The sequence below is a fragment of the Myxocyprinus asiaticus genome, chromosome 46, assembly GCF_019703515.2.
Source record: "Myxocyprinus asiaticus isolate MX2 ecotype Aquarium Trade chromosome 46, UBuf_Myxa_2, whole genome shotgun sequence".
In the NCBI taxonomy this organism is placed as follows: domain Eukaryota; kingdom Metazoa; phylum Chordata; class Actinopteri; order Cypriniformes; family Catostomidae; genus Myxocyprinus; species Myxocyprinus asiaticus.
The window spans coordinates 31,080,883-31,099,824 of NC_059389.1; the positions used below are offsets into that span (position 1 = coordinate 31,080,883).

General features: G+C 39.6%; 1 protein-coding gene across 1 annotated transcript in view; it reads left to right on the forward strand.

The window, feature by feature from the left end:
* The window catches only part of LOC127435763 (Fanconi anemia group A protein), a 132,613-nt gene that overhangs the window by 11,927 nt on the left and 101,744 nt on the right, over nt 1-18,942 (forward strand). Inside the window, exons 4-5 of the mRNA XM_051689437.1 lie at nt 6,195-6,337; nt 6,443-6,538. Of these exons, the coding sequence (XP_051545397.1) occupies nt 6,195-6,337; nt 6,443-6,538 (239 nt within the window). The remainder of the gene's footprint in view (nt 1-6,194; nt 6,338-6,442; nt 6,539-18,942) is intronic.

The window sequence follows — 18,942 nt, forward strand, 5'->3', positions numbered from 1 at the left end:
TTCAGTTTCCTCGGACAGTCAAATGAATACTCAGTGAGCCGGCTGATCATGAGTGCAGCAGATGACCTAATCCTTCCAATGTCCTGCAAAAAATACTCCACAAAACAAACTCTGGCCAATAGGAGGCATAAACACAAGGAACATGCAGATTCATCCACAACTGTCCCAAAGAAGTGTTATTCCACAAAACAAACTCCAGCCGCTAGGCGGAGCCAGCACAAAATGAAACAAGAAAGGCGCCCAGCTTCCTCAGACAGTTAAGTGTATGTTCAGCGAGTCATGTTCACTTGGAGGCAACGTGAGAAACACAACATGACTTCCTCTGTCCATTTGTCTCTATAAAAGACATCGCTTGTTGTGGGCATGTAAATATTTGCGGCCATCCTTAGTATCTGTTCTCAGTTTGGCCGTAAACATCAGTGCAACAGCAATCCTCCGTCGATGCAAGAGATTCTTGGAGTTTTACTACACAAAACAAACTCCAGCTGCTAGGCGGAACAACACAAAAAGAAACAAAAATGCGCCCAGCTTCCTCAGACAGCCGAGTGTATGTTCATGGAGTCGAGCTTACTTGGGGGCAACATGAAAATCACCAAAATAACTTATTCACCCCATTGTCTTTATGAAGGACAATGCTTGCTGTGGGCATGAAAATATTTTGCGGCCATCCTTAGTATCTATTCTCAGTTTGGCCGGAAATATCTTCTGTTGATGTAAGAGTTTCTTGCATTCCTTGAATCGATCACGTTTCTCTCTTGTCGAATTCTCAAAGTCTGGGAACAAGAAAATGCTGTGATTCTTCCAAGAAAGCTTTCCTTTACTCCTCACCTTGCGTAACATAAGATCTTTATCGGATGATCTCAGAAATTTGGCCAGAATTGATCGGGCCTGTCTCCCTCAGCCGATCTCCGTGCCGGGACTCTGTGAGTCTAATTCCCTCTCCGATGACTCCATATAATCGATCTGTTTCTCAACATCCCCGATTCTTGTAACCAATTCAGAGAATTTTGTTTCCATCGAAGCAATCGATCTACGTATTACAGCAAGATCCTCCAAGTCAGCAACAACCTTCGTCAGCATCACAGACAAGCTCGACTGTTGGCATTGAATTTCTCCTGTCGCACCGTCCAAACCGAGTCCCTGGTCTGCGGCCCTGTCAGGGGTATCCGCTTGAGCACGTAAGTGTCTTTTAATATCTCCAGAGCCTGAGGATTTTGAATTCTTTGCCATGTTGACCTCATAGAACAGTTATGTAGCAGAGTGTATCAAATCTCACCGGTTTATGACATAAAAATAATTAAAAACTAGCAAAGTGCGCAGATCCCGTTGTTCACATGTCCTACCCCTGCATGGCTCCACGCGACTCCCGCACCATCACTATTTGAAAAGTAATTTTTGATCAAATCTAGACAGGCCCCATTTCCAGCAGCCATTACTCCAACACCTTATCCTTGAGGAATCATGCTAATTTGGTACTAGAAAATCACTTGCCATTTTATCAAACACAGTTGAAAGCTATTTGGTTTGTTAAATTAAGCTTAACATTGTCTTTGTGTTTGTATTTGAGTTGCCACAGTATGCAATAGACTGGCATGTCTTAAGGTCAATATTAGGTAAAAAATGGCAAAAAAAAGAAACCGCTTTCTTTAGAAACTCGTCAGTCAATTATTGTTTTGAGGAATGAAGGCCATACAATGCTTGAAATTGCCAAAAAACTGAAGATTTCATACAAAGGTGTACACCAGAGTCTTCAAAGACAAAGGACAACTGGGTCTAACAAGGACAGAAAGAGATGTGGAAGGCCAGATGTACAACTATACAAGAGGATAAGTACATCAGAGTCTCTAGTTTGAGAAATAGACGACTCACGTGTCCTCAGCTGACAGCTTCATTGAATTCTACCCGCTCAACACCAATTTCATGTACAACAGTAAAGAAGACTCGGGTACAGGCCTTATGTGAAGAATTGCAAAGAAAAAGCCACTTTTGAAACAGAAAAACAAAAAGAAAAGGTTAGAGTGGGCAAAGAAACACAGACGTTGGATAACAGATAATTGGAAAAGAGAGTTATGGATCGTAACCACATTGAACTTTTGTGGGATCAGCTAGACTCGTGCCCGACAAGAGAACCACATCTATGGCAGGTGCTACCGGAAGCGTGGGGTGAAATGTCACCTGAGTATCTGGACAAACTGACAGCTGGAATGCCAAGGGTCTGCAAAGCTGTCATTGCTGCACATGGAGGATTTTTTGATGAGAGCTCTTTGAAGTTTTTTTTTTCAAATTGTAATAGTTATTTTTCACATTATTAATTTCCTGACTATACATTGTGATCAGTTGAATGCCACTTTGGTGAATAAAAGTAGCAATTTCTTTCCATGAGAGCAAAATCTGTACATTATTCCAAACTTTTGGCCACCAGTGTAAATCTCCACTTTCACTTTAAATTTCACATTATTTCACATTCTGAATGTATAAGTGCAGATTTATAGTAAAAAAGGATTGAAATATTGATCTGTTTCTCACACAAACTGATTGCTTCGCTTTGGAAGACGTATATTAAAAAGCTGGAGTTGTTTGGATTACTTTAATGCCGGCTTTATGTGATTTTTGGAGCTTGAAATGTCTGGTCACCATTCACTTGGATTGAAAGTATCTACAGAGCTATCCCTTTAGCCGCTAAGATCAGTCATTATTGGGACGACACCCAGAGGGTGTTTGTCTACAGACAAAGGGGTCACTGCTATGGCAGTGACCTACATAAGCATGGATGGAGTAAGTCCTGCATCCAAGTGCTCTAGCAAAAATCAAGAGTATTGTCTGCACAGGGCAACATGCTGGGTCCTCACCAACGGCGGAACAGCATTCAGAAAAGTCACCACTTTAAGGCATAAAGTCACCTCGTTGAGGGGGTTCTGGCTTTGCAGTATGGTCTCGAGCATCGACTGTGACAACCCTAGTGTGTTGTACGAGCCCCGTTTAGGGGCCAAATATGAAGCCTCCACAGCTGCAGCTGTGGATGCCAGATCGTGCCTCGAGCTTGCGAGACGAAATCCCTCCTCAGTGTAGTTTCCCCTGGGAGAGCATCCAATAGCTCTACTAACTCCAGTTGGGCCACTTAGGCACAGTTGGCAGCACAATTTCCCTTTCTTCCTGAACCTTGCACAGCACTTGGTGTAGCAAACAAACAGGAGGGAATGCATATTTGAGTTATGCTGAACATTTGTGTGCTAGAGCAGACAAGCCCAGCGGAGCCTGTGGCATGGAGTACCAGAGGCGACAGCACGTGGTCTCTGGGGAGGCAAACAAGTCTGACTCCGCTTCCCCAAATACCTCTCAAATCCTCTGAACTGTCTGAGGATGGAGTCTCCATGATGGGAAATCAGATCTGCCCCTCAGTTCAGGTGTCCGGGGATGTGCACTGCAAGTATAGATGAGTGATGTGACTCGCTCCAGAGGAGAATTAGGCATGCCAGATCCAACACTGTGCGAGACCGCATTCCTCCTTGGAGATTTATTTGCGCCACAAATGCAGTGTTGTCTGTGATGATTGGTGCATGAACATCCTCCATGTCTGACCAGAAAGCTCTTAGAAACGAAGAGGACTACGAGGAGTTCTAGACAACTTATATGCCACGTTGCTTTTACACTTGTCCAGCTTCCAAAATCCGGACAACCGTCGTACAGGGCTCCCCAGCCTTTGTTGGACACATCCATTGTGGCAACTTTCCATCTGGCCGCTTGGCTGAGTGCTATGGCTTGATGATAAAACAGGGACTTCCTCCAAACAGTGAGCACGGCTAAGAGGCGAAAGTGACCGTGTCACCACTTGTGATGAGGGACCCTTGAGTTGAACCAGCACTGGATAACCCAAACGGGTAGCAGCGGCTATCAAACTTAATGTCATCTGGAACTATCACTGCGGTAGGGCTACCCCCCGTCTTGAAACTGGTCAAGCACTGGAGGATAGAATGAATGTGTTCGTTGGTCAGATGTGCCAACATGATCACCAAGTCAAGTTTCATTCCCAAGACGGAAACTTGCAGACCCCCAACATGTTTTTTGCCCAATCTGACTTGCTCCCAAGTAGTGGGCCAGAGGACACAGAGGCTCGTCTGTGACAGTAGGGGTCTGAATGCTGCCCACCCTTGGGGGGCAGTCCCTCAGTGTAACCGAGTCTGTTAAAGCTGGAGATTTCTCTGTGTATTTTTGAAGAAAAATAGAAAAATATCTAAGCTCAGTAGGTCCTTAAAATGCAAGTGGATGGGGATACAGCCTTTTGAAGCTTCAAAAAGAACAGACAGTCAGCATAAACATCATCCATATGACGACACCGGTTAATGTCTTCTAAAGTGAAGCGGTTGCTTTTGATGCGAAAAATATTAATATTTAAGTACTTTTTAACTATAAAGTATCGCTTCCGGTCAGCAGCAGTACACACATGACTTAATTGCGTTGACATGTTCACGTGAGAACAGACGCACTTGTGACACACCCAGAAGAGCAGCGCTATTTACAACTGAGGAACACCAGAGGGTATGGACAACGTGACATGGAGTTGCAGATTCGGTAAAAAACGCTCAAGTTGAGAACGCTCTGGTGCATCAAGCATGGGCCATTTAAGCGGTGGTTGTGTAGTGGCAAAGAACTTGGGCATCTCGATCCATATACTGAATAAGAAGCTGGCAATTAAGAAGCTGGATTCAGTCTCATCTTTTACAGTGTGTTGTGTCTCGTGAGCATGCACTCTGAAGGAAATTGACGTTATTTGGCTGCAGTGGATCCGGATCTGTTCTGATCGCGCTGTCACCATCTCTTTAGTTCAGCCGTGAAATGGCATTGATATTGCATTTAATGACGTCAACTCTGACTTGGTTAAAGTTTTCCCCGGACTGGTCATTCTCAACTTTCTCCATTTTAAAGCATGGCTACAGACCGGTAACGCGCCTGTTGGATGTCTGTTAGAAGCTAAGTGTTTCAAAACTCTAGAGAGTGTAGATTTAAATTTGAGAACGTGTACAATAAATATTTGTACAAGCAAGTCATATATAATCATTATACAAGTAAAAGTTTTCTTTTTCTTTGTTCTGTGTATTTTGTATCCAAAGACAAGACCCAAGCACTCCATTTTCATTTCATGTCTCTTTTAAAATCCTTAGTGTTATTCATAGTCAGTTGGTGATCAAAAAGATAAACATTATTTCTGTTACATTGCACGGATGAGGGAAAAACCACTGAGCAACTTCTTCTCTCTTAATGTATGATGCACTCATTCAACCATAAACACTAGCTCGAGTAGCAGCCATTCTCCTAAAGAGACAATACCAATTTAGCGCTTGTTATCAGAGCAATGTAAATTGTACAAGTGCATATAAAGAAACATGTTACAAAATGTAGTAAGTGTAATAAATTTGTAAATACATATATATTTAAAAGGCAAAATAAGATGAAATATTTTAACTTCAGAAAACACTGTAAATATGAAAGAATTTAACAAATAGGCTTGTGCCCCATCTATCCAATTTTTTGGATCTATTTTCTGCGCATAGTAGTTTTGATATAATAGCGCTTAAATGATTATTTTTAATATAATTATTAATTCTATTTTCATTAGGTTCCAACCTTGTGAATATTTTGTCAAAAATGTATGACAACACCTTGTGTCATTATTTAAAATGCAATTTCAGGACATCATATAAATGATAGAATATGACATTTGTACACAAGCTAATGTGATTACAAGGATCAAAAGCGAAATATGAAAATAAAATATACAATCTCACATACTATATTGCGTGAAATCATATATATGAAAAGTAATATATATATATAGTATAGATGATGATGCCCCCTTCTCGGTTTTCTTAATATCTTCTTTAATTTTCAGTTGCATTACGCTTACATGTTGTCAAAAGTCTGGTGAGTAAAAACACAAATTTACTAGCCAATGGCAATTCTTTCTCCAACTTGTCCATAGAGGTTGGCTTTACTACTGCTTAAGGTATTGAAACCACCAGTTTGCCTTGCGTGATAGATGTGACTACCCTCAAACTTTCAAAATGCTGTCTAACATGATACGGAAGCAGCTGCATCGATAAGTGTATAAAAAAGGAGAATGTAATGATGTATCATTGAATCAATATTTTGAACACAGCCCTAATGTGATTTTGATTGTGATTTTTATGTTTAATCAGAGGATGAACTGCAGAGGCGATTGCAGCAGATGGAGGTTTCGGTTGGGCTGCAGTCAGTGAGAATTCTGGATGAAAACATTCATGATCTTATCACACAGACTGATACAGACTCAGAATGTGTGTTGCTCAGTGCTAAACAGAGGGTACATCACTGTCCATACATTATGAATTTAATTCAGATTCATTATTATTTTGAACATGAATCTGTTGGATATATTAAGATATAAAATGTGTTTGTGTTTCATCAGGCTGATGTGTGTGTGTTACTGAAGTCCACTCGAGCACTGCTGTCTGTGGGAATATTCAGCCCTGAACTCCTCTGGGAGGAATACTGGAAAATGCAGGTGTGTGTGTATATGCACAGGTGTCTGTATGTTTGGGCGTGTATCATAAGGTTACCTCAATAAAAAAAAAATCTACTGGTCTCAGTACAACACCAGCTCTGGTTCCTCTGTACCGACACTGATTTGATACAATAAGTAAATGGCCTCAAACTAAAGTTGACTGAATTTTTTAACATGGTTTGACTTGATGCAAACTCAAAACAGATGATAGGCAGAGCATTGAATTTAATAGTTGCCTTTGATTGCGGTAACTTCAACGCTGCGTCAACAGCTGACACTATGGGAACTGTCAGGAGTGATGATAACTGAAGCCCTTAGAATCACACCAATTTATTAGCAGATTGCGCTTAAGCTGCAAGAACTGGCAAATCTGGTGCGGTCCATGATGCCCTGCAGTACTTAATGCAGCTGGTGGCCACATCAGATACTGACTGTTAATTTTTGTTTTGTTTTGTTACTTTTGACACATTATTCCATTTCTGTTCAGCTTATGTCTTAGTTGTTGAAACTTTATGTTCATACAAATATTTACACATGTTAAGTTTGCTGAAAATAAAAGCAGTTGAAAGTGAGAGGACTTTTTTTTTTTTTTTTTTTTGCTGAGTTTATGTGAAGATTCCCCCTTCTTGGTTTGCTAAATATCTTTTTCAGTTTTCAGTTGCATTACGCTTACATGTCATCAAAAGTCTGGCGAGTAAAAACTAAAATTTACTAGCCAATTTAGATTCTTTCTCCAACTTGTCCATAGAGGGTTGTTAATATACACCGATCAGCCACAACATTAAAACCACCTGCCTAATATTGTGTAGGAACCCTCGTGCCACCAAAACAACGACAAACCGCATCTCAGAATAGCATTCTGAGATTCTATTCTTCCCGCCACAATTGTACAGAGTGGTTATCTGAGTTACTGTAGACTTTGTCAGTTCAAATCAGTCTGGCCATTCTCTGTTGACCTCTCTCATCAACAAGGCATTTCTGTCCACAGAACTGCCACTCACTGGATGTTTTTAGCACCATTCTGAGTAAATTCTAGAGACTCTTGTTTGTGAAAATCCCAGGAGATCCGCAGTTACAGAATACTCAAACCAGCCCATCTGGCACCAACAATCATGCCATGCTCCAAATCACTGAGAACAAATTTTTTCCCTATTCTGATGGTTTATATGATCATTAACTGAAGCTCCTGACCCATTTCTGCATGATTTTATGCACTGCAATGCTGCCATACAATTGGTTGATTAGATAATCGCATGGATGATTGTTGGTGCCAGACGGGCTGTTTGAGTATTTCTGTAACTGCTGATCTCCTGAGATTATTATAATTATATATAAGCAGTATCAGAAAAGCAAGTTTACTTAATATCAACTGGCTGTGATTCAGCCATAGCAGCTTTGTGTCACAGGTAATCAGTTTTCATTAATGTTTTTATTTATACTGTGAAGCCCTGTTGAAGCTCTAAAAACAAAATTGCAATTGAAAAATGCAGAATTTGTAACTGCAAGACTTTATGCAGTTCTTTTAATCGTCATTTTCTGTGTAATTTCAATGTATTTTTTGCCTAAGTATAGATTTAGTATTGATACCGATGTACCAGGGCTGGTATTGTACTGATGCCAAAATTTTGGTATTGCAGCAATGCTACCACAGAGCCATTATTTTCCCTCTGCCAACAGACCCACTGTTTGCCCACCTACCCTCTAAATGCCACTTTAACATGTAGGGCTGGTTATTGATTCAGATTTGCCGATTCTATTTTGATTAATAAGCTTTCGATTCTGATATCTATACAATATCGATTCATATGGGTATATTTCAGTTACAGTGTCCATTTTGCTGACATATTTTTTTTTTTTTTATCTTAGCTAATGCTGTAAATGATACAGGGGACCTTCTAACTTGGTACATTATGAACAATTTTATTAATTTTTTTCATCATTTTGGTCACATTTTAGCCACAAATTCCATGTATTCCATCAATAAATATTATGTCCTATATAATATATTATAAATTGCATATATTATATTACACACACACACATATGTGTGTGTGTGTGTGTGTGTAATATATACACAACAGTACTGTGCAAAAGTCTTAGGCACATGTTTCACAAAAGCATTTGTCTTAAGATGGTTATTTATATCTTCAGCTTTAGTGTGTCAATAGGAAATATAAATGTTAGACTCCCAAACATTACTTTTGAAAATAGAAAAGATTAGAATAGAAGTACATGGCCCCCACAAAGCCCCCCACTGAACATCGTGTCAGTCTGAGATTACATAAAAAGACAGAAGCAACTGAGACATCCTAAATAGATAGAAGAACTGTGACGAATTCTCCAAGAAGCTTGGAACATCCTATCTGCCAACAACCAAGAAAAACTGAGAATTGGTGCTGTTTTAAAGGCAAAGGTGGTCACTAGGGGTGTGACGAGATCTCGCGATATTAAAATGTGACGATATTTCTCCTTGAGGTGAAAAGCTGTCTCACGATATCAGCATAACGGAGTGTGAGGGTGAAATTAGCATAGAAGATGCCCCCGTCACTTTTAAATCGTTTGTGTGGCAGCATTTTAGGTACCCGGTGGAAACAATAAACGGCGACAGAGTGACAGACAAGACACGAACAAAGGCTGTGTCTCGTTTGGAAGGCTGCGTCCTCCGGATGTCGCATTTGTCGGCTGCATACGTCATCGAGGCTGTCTCATTTAATTTTCTTTCTTTTTTTTATTTTTTTTTAATTATTTTATATCTATTGTCAATGCTTTTTTTGTATTTGCACTTACATTTATACAAATGGTAACCTTTTTTGCATTCCCAATAAAAAATGTAAAAAAAAAAATGAAAAGAGACAGCCCTGATGACGTATGCGGCCGACAAATGTGACCTCCAGAGGACGCAGCCTTCCAAACGAGACACAGCCAATATGTAAGCACTGTAAGAAAATAGTGCCGTACACCGCGGCTAACACAAGCACTATGCAAAGACACCTACAGAACCACCGCAGCTCTCAACTAAAATCAACTAGGTCTGAAGAGACTCATGTGAAATCATACAGGAGAGAAGCCAGTCAGTTGAGTTTGTGGCAAAACCTTTTACAGTGTTGAATATTGTTCTGTCTTTTACTGCATATGATAATTCATACTCAGAAAGTAGAACTGAAGTGACATTCATTACAAGATGATAGTTAAAACATTTCAAAATGCACCTGCATTGTTTTGCATTTTGTGACTTGCAGTCGAATAAAAGATTTTTCCAGTAATATACACTACCGGTAAAATGTTTTGAAACACTTGACTGAAATGTTTCTCATGATCTTAAAAATCTTTTGATCTGAAGGCGTATGCTTAAATGCTTGAAATTAGTTTTGTAGACAAAAATATAATTGTGCCACCATATTAATTTATTTAATTACATAACGAAAATTTATTTTTAAAGAAGTTTTTGAAATTGATGACTTGGACCAAATAATAAAGAAAAGCAGCCAATAAGAGCCCAACATAGATGGGAACTCCTTCAATACTGTTTAAAAAGCATCCCAGGGTGATACCTCAAGAAGTTGGTTGAGAAAATGTCAAGAGTACATGTCTGCAAATTCTAGACAAAGGGTGACTACTTTGAAGATGCTAAAATATAACACAGTTTTGATTTCTTTTGGATTTTGTTTAGTCACAACATAATTCCCATAGTTCCATTTATGTTATTCCATAGTTTTGATGACTTTATTCTAAAATGTGAAAAAAAGATTATAATAAAGAATAAGTGTTTCAAAACTTTTGAACGGTAGTGTATATAGTGTTAAAATATCGTCTTGTATCGTTCTCGTGAACTCAGTATCGTGTATCGTCTTGTCTTGTGAGCTAAGTGTATCGTCACACCCCTAGTGGTCACACCAAATATTGATTTAGCTTTTTTATGTTTACTGGACTTTGTATGACATTAAGTAATAAATGAAAACTATTTATGTCATTATCTTTGAAGACATTCTCACTATGCAACATTTTGTGCCTAAATTTTTTCCACAGTACTGTTGTTACGTCTCCCTTTAGATGTTTTGGGGTATAAGAGCATGTAACATAAGTGATAAGTTTAACTAAATAAATAAAAGAAAAGAAAACGGGTTCAGTTACCGATAACTTGCGTGATGGAATGAATCAGGAAGAGACAGATATGGGTTACTGCTAAATATAATTTATTTCTTTCTGTAACAAATCGTAACAATAATACACCCAATCGTTTTTACAGTGCAATAGTGAAACAACAAATAATTATTTACAGAATATATACAAATGATAAAACAAAGACAAACCGGACACATGAGTGAACGACAATGAGCGGGGCTAAAGCAAAGAAATCAACAAAACAAAACATCGGCTATCTTGCCTCTTAAGTCCTAAGCTAACAAAGAAAATAAAGAAATGAAAACAAACAACCTCCAGCGTCGAAACAATAATTAAACTACACTAACTAAACAAACATAAATACAGAGGGTAGCACCCGCTCCTTACCTGGTGTGTTTAGACAAACTCTACGTAGTGCAGTGTAAATCACATGACATGCTAACCCATCCCTCCTCTCTGGGTCCGGGAAGTTAGCTTCAAATGAGTGATGCAATGTCACAACAAATTAACCAAGCAACATAAACTTAGGAAAGAAAATGAAACCATTGACAAACATAACTTTAACAAAATGGTTGTTTCACTAATAAATCAGAGAGGCTAACACAAAACAGCAAAACAAGTCCGAAGACAACCGAGAGAAACACAAGCCTCTTTCCTCTTAACAGATTGATGTGATGAAAAACCAATCACAAAACCTAAGTAGAGAATGAATGAAGAGGAAAGAAAACACAAGCAAAATACGCCGCAGAACGTAACAGCTGTATATAAACAGTATACACTGATGAGCCAAAACATGACCCCTCACAGGTGAAGCGAATAACGTTGGTAATCTCCTAACAAGGCCACATGTCAAGGTCTGGGTAGATTAGATGGTAAGCGAACAATCAGTTTTCGTAGTCAATGTGTTGAATGCAGGAGAAATGGGCAGGAGTAAAAACCTGGGCTGCATTTCCCAAAAGCATCGTAAGCCTGGGTGCTCCCAGTCAGCAGTGGTGAGTACCTAGCGACAGAGATCCGCGGAGGAACAAACCACAAACCGGTGACGTGTTGGGTGCCCAAGGCTCATTGATGCACGAGGGCAACGAAGGCTACCCCGTCTGGTCCGAACTGACAGAAGGTCTACTGTGGCACAAGTCACAGAAAATTTAAATGGTGGTTACGAGAGGAATGTGTCATAACACAGTGCATCGCACTGTGTATGTGGCTGGTAGCCGCAGACTGGTCAGAGTGCCCTGTCCACCTACGAAAATTAAAAATGGGCACGCGAGTGTCGGAACTGGACCTTGGTGCAGTGGAGGAAGGTTGCCTGGTCCGATGAGTCCGGTTTTCTTTTACATCACGTGGACGGCTGTGTACGTGTGTACCATTTACCTGGTGAAGTGTTGGCACCTGGATGCACTGTGGGAAGATTACAAGCCGTTGGAGGGAGTGTGATGCACTGGGAAATGTTCTGCTGGGAAACCCTGGGTCTGACCATTCATGTGGATGGCAATTTGACATGTGCCACCTACCTAAACATCATTGCAGACCAGGTACACCCCTTAATAGCAATGGTATTCCCTGTTGGCAGTGGCCTATTTCAGCAGGATAATGCGCTCTGCCACACTGCACACATTGTTCGGGAATGGTTTGAGGAACATGATGAAGAGTTCAAGGTGTTTGGCCTCCAAATTTGCCAGATCTCAATCTGGTTTAGCATCTGTGGGATGTGCTGGATCAACAAGTCTGATCCATTGGCACTGTTTTGGTGGCACACGGAGGACCAACAGCATATTAGGCAGGTGGTCATAATGTTTTGGCTCATCGGTGTATATTAATCTTATATGGAGTCTATAGACCATGCCTTGAAAGAACCATCAATTAATTCATTTAACTCATGTATTGATTTAAGAAAGGGGTTATGAAACTTTATATTAATGCACCAGCTTAGCGAGAATCTGTTGTTTTATAATCTGGACGTGTCTCCTCTTGCTTCCTAGGTTTTGGCTGTGCAGTGTGTTGAGGCTCCCTTAGGAACTCTGATTAAGTGTTTTATTTACCCTAGTGGCTGTTTTTTTTCATTCTTCGGCGGCAACAAGCAGTGGTGTGCTGCTGTGGCATTCTGTTCCCATAGCGTTAGCTACTGACATAGCATTGAAGTGACTATTGAAAGGGAATGTTTGGGTTATGTATCCCGTGTTCTCTTCCTGAATAAGGGAACATAGCTCTATCACATTACTTTTTTCTTACTGCTAAGGGTATTGTTCTCTTTACTTCAGTTAAAAATGTAACTATAATAGTGATGAGCTCTTTTTATTTGTGTTCTAAGTTGTGTGCCCAAGTAGTTAAGCGTTATTTCCCAATTAATTGCTGTGAATCTATAAGGGCTTCGTAATCATTACTCTTGACAAAGTTTCCACCTGCTGACACAGTGTCTCATTCCCTTATTTAGGGAACTGAAATTATAAACAGTGGCAAGAAAAAGTATGTTAACCCTTTGGAATTACATGCATTTATAAGTTTGTCTAAAAATCTGTTAGTTAAAATAATGAACAAACACAATCTGTTTTAACTAATAACACAAATTATTGTATTGTTCTTGTACATACTGAATACTTCATTCAAACATTGACAGTGAAGGTTGGAAAAAGTATGTGAACCCCTAGGCTAATGACGTCAACAAAAGTTAATTAGAGTCAGGAGTTGGCAAACCTTGCATCCAATTAATGAAATGAGATTGGTGGTGTGAGTTAGAGCTACTTTGATTCTAAAAACACTCAAACATTTTGAGTTTGCTGTTCACAAGAAGCATACGCTGACTTGGACCATGCCTCGCAAAAAAGAGATCCAGGGATGTGATTCTTCTGGATTAATCTGGAATTCATTTTTTTCCGACCTAAAATGTGACCCCACGTGAATTATGTAAATCTGTAAATAATAATAATAAAAAAAGGGGAGGGGGAGGAGGTTGTTTTTAATATCTCATCAGGGCTTAATATCCTAACCTGTGCATTCTCTAAGCACTTTTCACCCAAGTAAGTGTCATTCAGCCTTCCCTTGGATAGCACCACTGCTGTTTCAGCGCTTGCATGCTGCTTTCCCCTTTGACTCGCGGCGTGCACAGAAAAACATTCTGTCGTACTAGCGAAGTATCAATGAGAATCACTTCAGTGGTGGAGCGGGAAGCAGGTTTCCGAAATGTTGGCTTGCAAGTTGCTACTGTATCAGTATGGATGTTTTCACACTCGAGTCCTCTTAAACCTGTGCGTGCCTGCAACCTCTGTTCCAGCCGAGCTGGCTTTTTTTTTTAGGTGCATGAATTAATTGCCTCAGGTGAGCCAAGTCCCGTCTTTCACTGGACCACGTTGACATTTTTATTTCACTCAACAAAAATGTATGGTCTGAGACTCTAAGTAGTAAATGGCCTTTGTAAGCTATGTACAGTATGCACATTTATTTACTCTGTCAGTTCAATAATAGACTACTTTTCAAAGAAGTGCCTGCTGTTAAATTGGTTAAATATATTGGTTAAAAGTTATTCTGTGAGTGGATGCCATATTTTAGGATAATATATTAGGTTTGTTTCTCATAGGCCAATTTTTCTATACTAGCTTTTTTTATTATTATCTTTTTTACATTGTAACCGTTATAATTTTCTTATTCAAACAGCTGTAATTTTTTGTAGATCATAATGCATGTCGCAAAATAAGCACACATTTTCAGCACATTTTTTAGACTTGGCTTACCTGTTAATTATTTTCAACAATGTGCTGACTGTTATACAGTTGTGCTCAAAAGTTTGCATACCCTGGCAGAAATTGTGAAATTTTGGCATTGATTTTGAAAATATGACTGATCTTGCAAAAAAACTCTTCTATTTAAGGATAGTGATCATATGAAGCCATTTATTATCACATAGTTGTTTGGCTTCTTTTTAAATCATAATGATAACAGAAATCACCCAAATGGCCCTGATCAAAAGTTTACATACCCTTGAATGTTTGGCCTTGTTACAGACACACAAGGTGACACACACAGGTGTAAATGGCAATTAAAGGTTAATTTCCCACACCTGTGGCTTTTTAAATTGCAATTAGCATCTGTGTATAAATAGTCAATGAGTTTGTTAGCTCTCACGTGGATGCACTGAGCAGGCTAGATACTGAGCCATGGGGAGCAGAAAAGAACTGTCAAAAAACCTGTGTAACAAGGTAATGGAACTTTATAAAGATGGAAAAGGATATAAAAATATATCCAAAGCCTTGAAAATGCCAGTCAGTACTGTTCAATCGCTTATTAAGAAGTGGAAAATTCAGGGATCTCTTGATACCAAGCCAAGGTCAGGTAGACCAAGAAAGATTTCAGCCACAACTGCCAGAAGAATTGTTCGGGATACAAAGAAAAACCCACAGGTAACCTCAGGAGAAATACAGGCTGCTCTAGAAAAAGACGGTGTGGTTGTTTCAAAAATATATTTTTATATCCTTTTCCATCTTTATAAAGTTGCATTACCTTGTTATGCAGGTCTTTTGACAGTTCTTTTCTGCTCCCCATGGCTCAGTATCTAGCCTGCTCAGTGCATCCATGTGAGAGCTAACAAACTCATTGACTATTTATACACAGACACTAATTGCAATTTAAATAGCCACAGGTGTGGGAAATTAACCTTTAATTGCCATTTAAACCTGTGTGTGTCACCTTGTGTGTCTGTAACAAGGCCAAACATTCAAGGGTATGTAAACTTTTGATCAGGGCCATTTGGGTGATTTCTGTAACCATTATGATTTTAAAAGGAGCCAAACAACTATGTGATAATAAATGGCTTCATATGATCACTATCCTTAAATAAAAGACTTTAAAAAGTTTTTTTGCATGATCAGTCATATTTTCAAAATCAATGCCAAAATTTCACAATTTCTGCCAGGGTATGCAAACTTTTGAGCACAACTGTAATATGCTCGGTAACTTTTACTTGGTGATTTTCATTTACCAGGCTATTAAGGTTTCTCTTATTGGTCCTCCACTGCCTATTCAATTGTTTTCAACAAACATGCCTATATTGTTTAACGCTGATTTCGTGATTGCCTGTCATTCATTTTAATATTCAATGAAGGCAATATGTCACAAATGTATGCCCTTTATCAGTGGCATTTGTTATTGGATTTAGCTATTGGAATAGATGAAATATTTCAAATGGGTCACACACGTTTTATTTTATATTATTTTTTTGATAGTTTCTTTTTAGACTAGCCGACTACCAAATTTCCATTTAAACTTTAGTGAAATGAGTTGTTGCGCACATCCCTAATACAAAAATAATCTGCGTTGTTCGCTTAAGTCAGCTCTGTGTGAGTGAGTGGCGCCCTCTAGTGGGTGTGTTAGACATACAGGTATGCAGCAAAATTAGATGGTCCAATGTTTACCATATTAAAATTAAAACTGCAAAGCTTGTCTAAGAGATCCCTTCCCAAAAGCTGGCTAGAAATGTAGCAAACTTGAAACAATTCATGGAACAAAACAGATCAAAGCAATCTATCTGAGGCCATGCAGGTGTCAGAAGACAGAATACCAAAAAAGGCATATTAAAGCTTTAATGAAGCTTGCAGCAAAGACTAAAGGAGCTTAAGTTCCCAATTTCATAACTTCTGCATATATTTGGGGTTTTTTTTGCTGACCAATAGCTATGTGTTTCTCAAGAATTAATTTAAGAAAATAGGAAAGAAACTAAACATTTTGTCTGCTATCTTTATTAGTCAGGCGCTTTTCTAGAAACTGGAAAAGGTATCAATGTGTCTTTAAAAAAAAAATTATGGGGTGTCTTTGCCTGGTACTTTTTCCTGCTTTTTTGTCCTTTGCCAATCACATTCCTGGAGATCTTAGAAGATCTACGATCAAGAATTGTTGCTTTGCATAAAGCTGGAAAGGGTTACAGAGTTATCTCAAAGAGCTAAGATATTCAACTGTCCACAGCTAGACAAATTGTCTATAATTGGAGACTATTTATTACTGTGGCTACTCTCCCTAGAAGTGGCCATCCAGCCAATATGACTCAAAGGGCACACAGCAGAATGCTCAATAGCTGCGTTTCCACTAACAGGCCAAATGAGGGCGTTCTTGTGCATGCCAGGGCCAGTTGCATTCCCAACTGTCACTTCCAGGGGTTTCTCACGGCCAATAGCCTTTGGCCTACCGATTACCTGTGGGCCAAACAAGGCCAACCGGGGATTGAGGTGGGTTCAATGTCAAAGGCAGAGTTTCGCAGAACTTGTCAAGATATGTATCCAGTGCACAACGATACAGGTTCAGGAAAAAAAAAAAAACATGCAGGCACAGTACAAATCTGTTAAAATGCACAATGGACAAAGCGGTTCCCAAAGAAATTACTTTCCATGGTTCGGTTAACTTTCATAGACGGTGTGCTGGGACATCGTCCCACTGTTAGTGCAGAGACCATTCGGGTCATCATGGCAGTTACAGTCGGTGAGATGTTATTGCTAATTTATCCTGCTAGCTAATGTTTACATTCAATATAAACTTGATATTCTAGATAACTAGATAACATGATTCCTCAGCTTGAGCTTCCCTCTTGCTTTTGAAATGGCCAGGGTGTGTGACATTGGCACCAGGACGGCATGTTAAGGGCGAGCTTTAGGGCAACGCTGCGGGGCTATTGGCCCGATGGTGGGAACGCAGATCGATTTCGGTCTTGTGGCTCGAGGTCTGAGGCTTTTGGCCCCGGCTGGCCAGTTGATAGGCCTGGCTTGCACTGGCCTGAGTGGCTAATGAGATAAAAATAGTGGAAAAGTGGCCAATGAGGTAAAAAAGCACCTTAGAGCGACTGCTTAAGATGTGACTGAATCATTGGTTAACATCTCTGTTCATGAGTCTACTATACCGAAAACATTAAACATGCATGTGTCCATCGGAGGACACCAGTGAAGGAAGCCACTGCTTTCTGACACAAACATTGCTGCACGCCTGAATTTTGCCAAAGACAACCTTGACACTCAAAATGTTTTGTGGACTGATGAAACTAAGGTTGAATTGTTTAGGAAGAACTACAACTACGTATGGTGTAAAAAGGGCACTGCATACTAGGGCTGGGCCATAGGACGATGTAATCGGATTTCAAAGATGTCTTACAAAGATCCCGATGCCGATTGCCAACAGACGATGACCGACATTATCGGTAAATGGCAAAACCATGGATCTGGGAATTTTTCCTTTTTATCCCCTTTTCTCCCAATTTGGAATGCCCAATTCCCACTACTTAGTAGGTCCTCATGGTGGCGCAGTTACTCACCTCAATCTGGGTGGCGTAGGACAAGTTTCAGTTGCCTCCGCTTCCGAGACAGTCAATCCGTGCATTTTATTGCTTTTTTCGTTTAAAGTGCAATTTGAATTTAGAAATGTCTTTTTACGTTTTTCATGTTTCAATAAATGAATTACATTTTTAAGGCCAAATCAATAACGCAGAAAAATTCACAGACCCTCGGCAGAGGGGTTGACGATGTAATCGGATGTCACAATATTTTTTAAGGCGATTTATGTCTCAAATATTTTTTACAAATCTACTGCATACCAACATGAAAACATCATCCCATCGGTGAAGTACAGTGGAAGGAGCATCATGATTTGGGGCTGCTTTGCTGCTTCGGGCCTGAACCACTTGCCATCATCGACGGAAAGATTAATTCCCAAGTTGATCAAGATGTCCTACAGGATAGTGTCAGGGTGGCTGTGCACCAGCTGAAGCTCAGTAGAAGTTGGGTGATGCAGCAGGACAATGACCCTAAACATCGAAGTAAATCCACTGCAGAATGGCTTCAAAAAAGAAAATCCACCTTTTGGAGTGGCCCAGTCAGAGCCTAGACCTCAGTAGAGGTCTCAATACACTCAATAGAGATGCTGTGGAAGGACCTCAAGAGAGCAGTTCACACCAGACATCCAAAGAATATGGCTGAGCTAAAGCAGTTCCGTAAGGAAGAATGGTACAAAATTCCTTCTGAACGTTGTGCAGGTCTAATCCGCAGCTACTGGAAATTTTTGGTTTAGGTTGTTGCTGCCAAAGGAGGATCGATCAGTTATTAAATTCAAGGGTTCACTTACTTTTTCCACAGCACTGTGAATGTTCAGTTAATACATGAAAGATTATAATTGTTTGTGTGTTGTTAGCTTAAGCACATTGTGTTTGTCTATACTTGTGACTTTAATGAAGATGAGATCACATTTTATGACCAATTAATGTATAAAAACAGCTAATTCCAAAGGGTTCACATACTTTTTCTTGCCACTGTACGTAA